The following is an 11,419-nucleotide window of genomic DNA, read 5'->3' as shown; positions in this document are numbered from 1 at the left end:
CTCTCTCTCTCTCTCTTTCTTTTTGTGTTGGGTTGGTTGGATGGTGGGTTTGTGTTTGGTTTTTTTTTAAAAACAAAACAAAAAAATTCTCCTTTCTCTCTCCTCCCACCTACTTTATCCTCCGCAGAAGTCTCTGATTCGTGGGGTGCGTGTTCGGGGTGCGGGTGCCCACGCGTGGGGGAGCCGGGCGCCCTCGCCCCGCGGCGGGCGAGTCCCCGCCGCGCCACGCAGCGCCAACGGCCGCCCAACGGCCTCCCCTCTTCGCCCGGCGAGTCCCTGGCGGCGGGGGGGGGGGGGGAGTGGGGTGTGGAGGGCGGGAGGGCGAGGAAAGCGGCGGGTAGCGGCTGCCGCCGAGCGCTCGCAAGCCTTGGGCGAGGGGAAAGAAGTAAAAATAAAAAAAAAAAAATAAAAATAACTTTAAAAAAAAGGGGGGGGGAGAAGGCGGCAGGGAAAAAGGGGAGAAGGCCGCCGAGGAGGAGGAGAAGGAGGAAGAGCGAGGGGGGGGAGGCAGTGCGGCGGTCCGTGCGGGGCACACACACACACGCCCGCCGCGGGCACCCGGAGCGGGGTGGGATGGGGTGGGTTGTGGCGGGGAGCGGGGGGAAAGGGGGCGGGGGGGGCTTGTGTGAAGCCTGTCAGAGCCCCAGGGCCTCGGCGTGCTTGCGGGCCTTCAGCCGCAGGTCGGCGATGCTGGAGTTCTTGCTGTTGCTCTTGGCGGCGGCGGCCACCACGGCGGCGGCGGAGGCGGACTCGGCCAGGGAGGCGATGGGCAGCCCGAAGGGGGGCGGCGGGAACATCAGGTAGGGCGCGTGGGCCGCCAGGTGCGGGTGCAGGTGCGGGTGCGCGTGGGCCACGCCCTCCAGCTGCAGCTGCGCCTGGACCTGGGGCGGCAGGGACGCGGCGTCACACACACACACCCCCGACACACAGTCCCACCCCACCCCCCCACCACGGACGCGGAACCGGCCCCCCCACACACACACCCCCACGGACGCTCCCCCCGCCGCCTCGACCCTTCCCGGGAGCAAAGAGCAACTTGTGACCGCAGTTTCTTCCCCCTCCCCCAAGACCTCTCACACAGCGCAGCAAATCTCCGCTCCGCACTCACCCTCCCGAGGCACAGGGACACGCTTAACCCTCCTCATATTTGGGGGTTTTTTAATAAAATAAATAAATAAATAAAATATGCGGCCCAACGCACGGGCGCCAACAAGTGCTAAATAGCTAATTTTTTTCATGGTTTTTTTTTTTTTTTTCAGGGATGTTTATTTATACCTTGCTAAAAACTCTTTGGCCGCCGAGTCCCTTATATACCGGGTCGGTGTTTGCTTTGGAGCTTTCTCGACCTACACAAACACGTTGGGGTTGACTGAGAGATTTCAGCTCCGGGTAGGTTCGGGGAGAGGGGTGTGGAGGGGGGGAGTTTATTTATGTATTTAATTATTTTTGGTCCAAATATGTCTTTTAAAAATCAATACAATCAATCTGTCAGCTCCACGTGTCTCCAAGACGGAGAACGTGGTGGAGGGTCCCTTTGGGCTGGGAAAAAATCGATTCCCCGATTAATTGACAAAAAAAAAAAAAAGGGTGGGGGGAAGTTACAAGCGGCGGCGAGGGGTGGCTGGAAGCGGGGCGGAATTTCATTCCCCCTCGTCCCGGTTTTCCCCGGGGGCCTGAGCCTTGCTGGGACAAGGACCCGAGCAGGCTACCTGCGCTCCGCTAGCCCCGGTCCCGGCGGGCCGGCACGGCGGCAGCGCACCGGGGAGAAGCCTCCCCACCTCCGGGGCGGCCGCCTCCGTCGGAAAAAGGCCAGGCCTCGACATCCCGCCTGAGGAGGAGGGGGAGAACGACGGGGCAAGAGCCCACGTAGGTTTTTTTTCCTCCCCTCGTGGTTTCGCCCACGGGGTGGGAGACATGGCGGGGACCGAAGGGCGGATGGGGACCGGCCCGCTCCATCCCCGCACTTGCCCGGGCGCCCCCCCCGGCCCGGGAAGGCGAGGCGCCCCCGGGAGGCCAGCCTGCCTTTGCCACGTCTGCCGGCGGCCACGGGGCCGTGTGCCAGCCCATCCATCGCAAGGCGGCGGGGGGCGGAGGTGGGGCTGCCCGTAGCACCGGCGGCGCCCCTCGGGGCCGCGGGACCCCCCCGCTCGGCCCCCCTCCCCGGGCCCGAGGGGCGCTGAGCTCCTTGCAGTCGGGCGGGGGCTCCTTCACGAAGTTTTACAGCCTGTTTTTAATACGTGCCAACTTCTATATAAATGGCACTTGTAAACGTGTCCGGCTTCCTCCCGAAGCAAACGAAAGGGGGTCGGAGCTTGACGGGGGAAAGGCAAATAAAACCGGAGCTAACTACCTGTTGGAAAGGCATCCTCAGGGCTCCCATATTCACATAGGGGGCCACTCTGCAGGCGTCTAAATGGCTGGCGGTTCCCAGGATCACACCTGCGGGGAGAGACAAGGCCGGGTGAGCAGCGAAAGAGCCGCGGGGCTCCGCGGCCGTGTGTCCCACACACGGACACACTCCCCCCGACCGTCCCGCACCCCTTACCCACCTTTGTGCATCTGGTTTTCCTGCTTTCGGCACTTTGCTCTCCTGTTCTGGAACCAGACCTGTGAAAAGAAAACGCAAACAAAAACAACAAAAAAAAACCCAATAGCAACAACAAAAAATGGAGGTAGACCAGGCAGCCGCTAAGAAAGCGGGTTATCTGAGGGGCGAGGGATGCAGGGTGGGGGGTCTCTGCACAACTTTGCCGAGGTCTCTCCTGCGGAGCAGCCGAGGGGGAGAGCTCAGCCCCGGGCGGAAAGAGCCCCTCCATGTGCTGTGGAGGGGCTGTTTTTTGGAAGGGAGGGGGGTCCTGCTCTTTGGTGTGGTTTCTCAGCGGGAGCTGAACCAAGGAGATCAGAGGTAGCCGGGGAGCCGGCCGCTTCGCACCGAGGTCCCCGTGTCCCCTGGGGTAGGCAGTGGCGGTCCTTGTGCCACCCGTCTGGAGGGAGGGGATGCTCCCAGAAACACTTAAACTAAGGCCACAGGCAGGCCATGGGGGACCCTCGCTCCCTTTCCAGTCAACACCTCAAACATGCCGGGGACAGCCAGCGTGGGCTAGGTCAGACTCCGGGGCCTGGCCCCGTCTGCTCCCTCCCGACCTCAGAGAAGATGCGAGGTCTTGAACTTGCACAAAGGGGCTGAATCATTCGCCGTTCCCCAAACGTTAAAAGAAAACAAAACCCGCTTGTGTAGACTTCTGGACAGACAAGAGCAACATCTTTCCAAGCTGAGATGTCAAGAAGTGCTTATAGCCCCTACCCGAGAAACGCCTGTAATCCAATAATCCTGCCCCAATCCCAGCCGTTCTGATTCAAACAAGCGCAGAATTTGGAGTTGCCGCTGCGCCTCCCCTGCCTCTTTTCCAGGGGCATTTCAGCCCTTCATCACTTCTCCTCTTCCGAGGTGCTTGGTTTAGCAGCTCTCCCCACGGGATCGTCAGGGGCACGGCCCAAAATGTTTTGCGGACCCTTCTCCTTACACCAAAACCTACCGAATACGGACAAACATTGACTTTCACCTCTGATAAAATCTTGGAGCTAAGTAAACACCTACAACCTTTGATGTTCTTGCACTTGCCAAGAGATCATACGGTTAATTAATACTAACTGCACTTCCTACATCAAATTTTCCCTTCAAGCTTTCTTCAATTGCCTTAATGATGGTCATTTACAACGGAGTAATTAGTGCAAAGAAAGGCTTCCAAAGGCATTAATTACCTCGGGTACCTCAGTGATTTTCTTGAGTAGGAATTGGCCTTCTCCGATTTGGAGCACCATTTTTCCTGCCCGGGGTGGCCGGGGCGAGGGGGACGAGGAGCTGGCGGCGGGGTACTACGGGTACGGACCGACTGCCAGACCGACGGACCGACCTCTCCTGTCTCCGTCCACCGCCGGTTTGTCGCTAGCGCAACCCTCCCCTCTCTAACCGGGCATGGCTGCCCTGGAACGCACAGCCACGGCACAAACCTGTATTTTTTTTTTTCTCCCTACGATCAATACGCAAACATTAACAACATGCAACGCTTCTCCTTTTAACCGGGCCGTTAGGGATTATGTATATATATATTATTATTTTTTTAAATACGAACATGCAAAATATCATCGTGCTGTAGCGACAATAATGCTTTTTTTTTTTTTTTCTTTTTTACGTTTGTAAATCCTTGCAGGAAATTTCCTTGTTGTGTGTCTTCCCCACGTTCTCCCCCACCCCCCAAAGGAGTATAAATTGTCAGGAGGAATTTAAGCAGCGTTTAAACAACTTCTCTTGCAAATCAGAACATCTTTCAAACAGAAATTATATTTAAATCTGGAAAACGAAGTGCACTTTCCCTTTAGCTATGAAAAAATAAGGTTATGAGGAATAAAAGTGATGAATTAGCCACTGCGTTAAGCGATAATAAATCAGGCTTGGTGTGATTCACGATCAATTCCAATTAGTCATGAATATGCTAAGTAAAGCACAGTACACTGTTTTAGACAGTTATTTCTTCATTAAGGATCACTCAGTGATTTCTTTCACAAATGCTCTAATCTGATTTCCTTTTGATTTCCATTAGAGACAGTGAATAATGACATTTAATTTAGCCCTGCACCATAAACCCAAAGATATTTGTTGTAATTGAATTACTGCCTGCTCCTCACTATGGTCTCATAACTTTCAATTATAACCCTGACAGCTGGGTGATATGAGTTTCCAGTACAACACTAAAAATAAAAGGTTAATAAGGACTAGCTACCATAGGAGCTTCAATTTATTTACAGCAAATTTCCACACTAAATTGAAACTATATCCTTTAACAGCAAGGGACAGGCGGTTCAGATAGGAACTAGAGAACAATTCTGAAAGTATTAAAAAAACCCCCACCTTTCCCTTTTCCCCCTTTCTCCTTCTTTTTTCCCACTTCAGTTTCGTGATGGATACCAAGCTCTCTGCTTATTTCCTAATTAATTATCCATTTCTCCTCTTTTCCCTCTTGATATTACTTTTATTTCTAACCTTGTGTTCATTCAAACCTCTTTTGTAAGATTATTGCATTTATTAATTTTTTAATCTCTCTCATAATCTCTGCCTGAATCAGTATCTTTTTTTTTTTTTTTTTTTTGGTGTGCTGTTTTAAGATCCGTGAGCACTTGAAGCACCAATTTTCCTGTAACTATGAACATCCTGTTAAGGTGCTGCTCAGTAATAAAGTACTTGAAAGAAAGAGTGCAGAATTCAATTACAAGTAATTTATTTTTATAGAAACAGTACATCAAGGCCTTGGAAAGATATTACAGAGCCCAAGTAAGAAGATCTGGGAAGATGACATAAGAGTTGATGTCCCCTTCAGCAAAAGTTTAATCTTTTCATTAATTTATATGGTGTGGTTAGATCAATCTTCCAGGAGAAAGTAGGCCAGCAGCACTGTGAACCCCTGCAATATCCCCTGCAACCGCCCTTTCTAAGGCGTGCGCCCGGCGCATCCCTCGCCCTGCTCGGTTTATACCGAGAGCGGCAGGAGCTGAGGAGAGAAAAGAGCCTTTATAAAGACAACAAAACAAGAAAAAAAAAAAAAAACAAACAAAAAAACAACCTAGCTACTCTATTTGTTTCGGGGAATGCCTCCGGGAGGCAGTTGTTTAAAGCCAGATAGTCGCTTACTCAGGCAAAGTGTTGCTGAGCGGGTCCGGGGGGAGCGGGATCCGCCGTGGGTCGCGCTTAAGGAAGGGGACAAGGCGAGTCCTGTCCCCACGCCATCTCGGGGGGGTGTTTTTTGTCTTCCCGCTGTGCCCTGGGGTTAAGGGGAGGCACGGAGGCGACCGCCTATGCCCACATAGTCAAATCCGCATCTATGTGTACTCACGCGTGCACACGTATAGACGGCTATAATACATATGCATGCTCGTCTCTTATCTCCAGGGTGTGAAGGCGTTGGTTTGGTGACTTTTTCTTCTTGGGGCTTGGGTCTGTTAGGCGAAGCAGGGAGTTATAACCCAAGAAGAGATCTCCTTCAGGTTTCTCCCGCTCTAGGCCTGCTCAGAGAGCCACAGGTTGATCTTACTAATTATTTCCAGGGTTCCTTTTTCATACGACATCTGTTTTGGGGAGGCATTCCCTAGCTGGCTTAAGGGGGAGTATTTTTCCCTTCAACAAACCGAAAATCGAATTTTAAAATAATCGATGTGGAGCCACCCAAACAGACGGCTCCGATGGCCCCAGAACTACAGCAACCCGGACCTATTCTCAAGGTTTCGAAGGCTAATTGGTATTTAGCTGTATCTGAAGCGGGCTGGGAGGGACGAGGGGGGGAGACTCCACCAGATGGGGTACCATGCATTCATACGCTTGCTGCGCGAATCACAGCGGGCACCTTTCCCCCGGCTCTGGCTAATCCCGTCCCTCAGCACCCAAACCCTCTACCCTTATTCACGGCGATTGTTTTCTGGGCTTTTTATTTATTTTTTTTTTTCCATAAAGGCCCCATTAAAGAAAGAGGGGGAGGAAAATGAAGATTAAGGGAGAGTTAATGGCACGTTTGCAAGGAAAAAACACAATAATTAAAAAAAAATTAGCGAGCTGCTCAGTTATTAGCGACTTGTCAACGCTATCACCACCACCCCCACCACCCCCCTCCTGCCCAAAAAAAACCCAAAAAACACAAAAAAACGCCTTCCTAGGAAATGCAAGGCACGGGCAGATATTCCCAGAGCAGAATTACTGTTTGGCAGGACAGGTACAGCGGAGTTGCAAACAGCTTCCCCATCACACGTGTCGCCTCTGCCTTCACCTCCCCGCTTTGGATGAAACGGGGCACTGTGCTAGGATCCGCTGGCAGTTAGGAAGTGAGGTGAGGACGTTTCCAGGAACAGAGCCTTTCTCTTACCTGAACCCTAGCTTCAGACAGTCCCAGCCTCTGGCTTAGTTCCTCCCTCATGAAGGCATCCGGATAGTGAGTCTCATCAAAAAGTCTTTCCAGCTCATTCAGCTGCTCTAGTGTGAAATTGGTTCTGCTTCTCCTTTGTTTGAGCTTGGTCTGTCCATCTTCATCTTCTGACTTCACATCTTCCCTTTTCTCTTTGCACTCGTAGATCCCTGCCGGGAGGGGGAAGGGGAAAACGACACTGAGCCTCCCCTCGCACCTCTCCGAAGTTTCTCTCCGCAGAGAGAGGTCTCCCCTCTCCCCTCTCTTCTTCCCCAAACTCTGCGCAACCTGTGGGGGGCAATCGGCGGGCGGGAGAGGGGTCCCTGGACTGGCCCCGACGGGCCGGAGGGGGCGAGCGGGGCCGGGGGGCACCGTGTCAGGCTGAGCCGCGTTGCCAGCTCCGCGCCGGGCAGGGGACAGCTCGCCGGCCGGAGGGAGGGATGGAGGGAGCCGCGCTGCCTTGCCTGGCTAATGCCCCATCAGAAAAAAAAAAAACCTATATAGATAAATATAATTTTATTTTCTTTCCAGGGTGAGGAGGAAGCCGTGCCGCCAGTTGGCATGGGCAGTTTGGGGAAGGGGCTGGTGGGAAAACCGCTGGCCCCCCGATACCTCCAGGCGGTGGGAATAGGCGGGTGAAGGGGGTTTCTCCCTTGCCGTTTTCTCTCAAAGTAAAGTGGGTTATGAAAGAAGCTCCCCACTGCTGTCATGGTGAAGCCACGGTGGAAATATTTGCCTCGTAAAAGAAACTTTCCATGGGCCTGAGACCTAAACCGTCCGTCCCTCTCCCCCTTATCACCCCTCCTTCCCCCAAAATACCTGCCGGCGGGTCGAAACCCCCCTGGCATCGGGCCTGCACGGCCCGGCGCGGGGGAGCGGACTCCAGGACCATGGGTGGCCTCCCAGCCCCTCCAAACCAGCAGACACCACCCCCCCCCGCCCCCCAAACCAGTCCTCATGGAGCCCAAGAGGGCTCGGGGCGAGCTCGCGATCGGAGGCAGCCGCTGCTGTGGGCGCTTGTCCCGGGCAGAGGGGAGGAGGGCTGGGGAGGCAGCGGGGGAAAACAGCTGTCCTTTTTTGTTTTGGGGTGGCGGTGGGGATTTCTTCTGCTTTGGCAAATTATCTTTCTTTCCTTTTTTTTTTTTTGTTTCCTTTCCCCCTCCCTTTTCCTTAATGCCGGGCGGCCTAACGGACCGACCCTCTTTTAAATGCGGCTTAACGAAAAGAGGAGAGGTGCTGGAGCAGGGGCCACCTCTGGAAGCTGAGCCGGTTCCCCGAGACCTCCCCGCCTGCCCGGGCCGCGCATCCGGCGCGGGCACCGGCGGAGTCCCGGGACGAGCCCGCTCCGGCTGCCTCCTTTGTGCTGCTTCACCTTCTGGGGGGTGGGAAGCCACATCTGCAGATTAAATCCGTTTTCCCTTACCAAATACACACGTGTTATATATACATATATATGTATGTATACACACATGCAAATGTGCGCGTGCACGTATATATATTAACCTATATACTTGGGGGCATCCCAAAATGCAAATGACTAACTGCAAATCGTAAGTTAACTGAACGTAATAAAGCGTCCTGAACTGCATCTGTGCTTAAGTAAGGCGGGGACCCAAAGCGAAGCGCTCGTTTTCACTTCCAAAATGAAAACTGTCCCTGTCCGTAACCGCTCCTCCGGGCTCCCCGTCTCCGTCTCCGGGCTGGATATTGGCTGCATAAAACTTTGGGAAGGGTCTGACCTCCGGAGGCGGAGGCGGCGGGGGGGGGAGGGGGGGAAGTTGTTCGCTCGTTGGTTTCAATGGCGTTTTGTTTGCATTTCTCCAGTAAGGGGAACCCCTAGGAAAAGACGAGGGTGCTAACCCAGGAAATGCCTAGGGAAAATTAGGCGCATTCAAAAGCTCTGTTTCCTTTCGGAGATACGAGGCTACAGCATGTCCGTGATAGGTATAAAATATTAACTAGCATATCGGTGGGACTGAAATCACACGCCGGAATCAGTTGAAATTAGACTGAAACCTGGCATGAATTTAAACTGTCACAAGCATCTCAGCTCTTTCCAACTCCTCCCTTCCATCCCCACCCCCAGCTCTTCTCCATAGATTAGATTAGCTAAACGTACAAGCCAAAATTTCGATACACAGGGAAAAGGGAGAGTAGTAGAGATATTTTTTTTTTCGTTCGTTCGCATTATAATTTTTTTTATTTAGGTTTTATTTAGTTTTTTTTCCTGGAGCATGGCCGGCTTTCATTTTTTAAAACCATCTCCTGCGCGAATGATTCCTCTAAACTGAACCCTCTCGTTTTGCAATCTCTCGACCAGAGAAGGAAAATCAGCAGTGCCGAGTGGTACTGGCTTGTGCAGAAATACGGGTACCCGAATATGTGGTTACACCCCGTCCTTCAGTTTGGGGAGGGGGTGGAAGAGAGGAGGATATTAAATAAGCGTTTGGGCTGTAAATTAAATTGCCTTTCGCCCAATGTTATATTAAACAAGATCAAACAGTAGGAAACAGCTGAAAGACTGGTTGTTGTTCCCCAACCTATTAACCGTTTTTTATTACCCCAAGCTAGCCAGTAGCTCCCCAGGCAGGTCCACCTGTCTAACTTGCCTAGAGACACTTTCTCAACTTCCTAATCCCCCCGCCCTTTTTATTCTCTCCTTCCCCTGCGAGCCCGTGCGGGATTTTTAGCTTGCTTGGTTTAAAAATTATTTTTTATTTTTAATTTCTTTCACGCTATGAGAAGGAATGGCGTTTTACCCCTCTGCCGGGGGTCCCCGCAGCCCGGGGGGAGGCGGTACTGCCCCGGCCCAGGTGAGAAGGGCAGGCAGGGGACCGAGGGACCGGGCGACAGGGCCGGCCGGTGCCTCTCTCCGCAGGGATGCTCCGTCTCACCCGGGCCCGGGCAGCTCCCCCGCAGCCAGGCTCCTCTCCTCCTCCTCCTCCTCCTCCTCGCCGGCCGCAGCCTCTGGCTAGGACAGGCTGACCGACACAAGACAAAATGTCCAGGGAGAGCCCTCTCCACATCCAGCTTTCTCCCAGCAGAAGCAGCAGCATCCTGGCGGCCCGGAAGCAGGAAGAACAGGTCTCCTGAGGCGTTAAAACTCCCCGGACAAGGTTTCCTCGTACAAAAATACACAGATAGACAAAAATGTCTGACGTCCTGCGCTGCCCCCTTCCCCCGGGCGAGTGAACGCCTAACGCACCGGATCGATCTGGGATGTGAACGGGGAGTGAGAGGGGAGTGGGGGGGGCGGGGGGGAGAGGACCGAAGTTGCGACTTATTTTGCACGGCTATGTTCACGATAGGCATGCAGGCATATGTGTTTCTAAAGCGTTATGTTCCCGCCGCTGCGGGAGGAAGGCGGCCGGAGGAGGGAGGCAGGATGCGGGAGGCGAACCCGCTCGCCCCGCCGGGGCCGGGGCCGGGGCGGCGATGTCCGGCTTGTCCCCCGCTGCGGAGCGCCGGGGGGCGGCCGGAGAGGGGGCCGGGGTTGGCGGCGAGGGGCGCGGGGCGGAGGGCGGCCAGCCCCGCTCTTACCTTCCGCCGTCCTGCCCGTGCTGAACTCCTTCAGTTTGTCCTTGTCGCTCTCTACGTGGTCTTTGAAAAGATGCACCGGGCAATGGTTGCTGCTCTCGGTCATGTCCTGCAGGTTAGAGTCAGAGTTTCCAAGCTCCCTAGAGCGAGCCAACCCACTCTCCAAAACTTCCCTGTACGTGATCGTCTCCTTCTTGTTGCTGCTGCCACTGCCGCTGCTGCTCTCTTTGCTTTTCTGGTCAAAAGATTTGGATACAAAAGCCGTAAGTTCTTCCATGGCTGCCCGGTGATCTTATCCACAGAGATCCACTTGTTTTCAGTCGGAGATGTGGCCGTCCTCCGCACGCTGTTTTTGCACGTAGAAGATGGGCTGTATAGGGTTAGATCACTCCTGCTGTTATTTATGCCTTTCAATTTGAGATCACACTATTTATACATGGCTACCTCAGCCCAACCCCCAGCTCTCCCTGTCTCCAGCAATTACTGACTGCTCCATAGTCGCAGGCGGACTCCTAGCAGCTATCTCCCCCACCTCAGTCCAGCAATTGGCTTTCTTTTCATTTCATCACTCTTTGGCATCTTTGCACCTTGATTTAGGGAGGCAAAAGCGAAAAAGAGGGGGAGAGAAAGGGAGGGAGAGGAATAAAAGGGAGGGGGGGTGGAAGAGGAAAACATGAAAATAGGTGTCTGCATTCTGTAAATGGGTTGCAGAAATGAAAGTCGAGGAAGACTTAATTGATTGTAAGGACATCCTGTGCGTGGCAACACTGTGAGTAAAAACGGACCCACAGCTAATCAAATAACTGTGCTCCTGCAATTAAATGTATCGCTGTCAAGAGGAAAAGAAAATGAGTGTTCAATAAAAAAAGGTAATGAATAAAAAGCCGGAGATGTGCATTTGTTGTACTCATTGGAAATTCTACCTGATTTGCTAT

The 11,419-nt window shown here is 53.3% G+C and overlaps 1 protein-coding gene across 1 annotated transcript; it reads right to left on the bottom strand.

Annotated features, from left to right (window-relative positions):
* Positions 1-629: 629 nt before the first annotated feature.
* Positions 630-11,006, bottom strand: SHOX (short stature homeobox). Its single transcript, XM_054215302.1, has 5 exons — positions 10,488-11,006; positions 6,909-7,117; positions 2,550-2,607; positions 2,351-2,439; positions 630-881 (listed from the first exon to the last, which is right to left on the bottom strand). The coding sequence occupies exons 1-5, from the start codon at positions 10,759-10,761 to the stop codon at positions 636-638; spliced, it is 876 nt and encodes a 291-aa protein (XP_054071277.1). The 5' UTR covers positions 10,762-11,006; the 3' UTR covers positions 630-635.
* Between the last annotated feature and the right edge of the window lie 413 nt (positions 11,007-11,419).

This window comes from Rissa tridactyla, chromosome 1, assembly GCF_028500815.1.
Source record: "Rissa tridactyla isolate bRisTri1 chromosome 1, bRisTri1.patW.cur.20221130, whole genome shotgun sequence".
NCBI classification, from domain to species: Eukaryota; Metazoa; Chordata; class Aves; order Charadriiformes; family Laridae; genus Rissa; species Rissa tridactyla.
The sequence above is the reverse complement of the archived record's forward strand: the minus strand, read 5'-3'. Positions and strand labels throughout refer to the sequence as shown.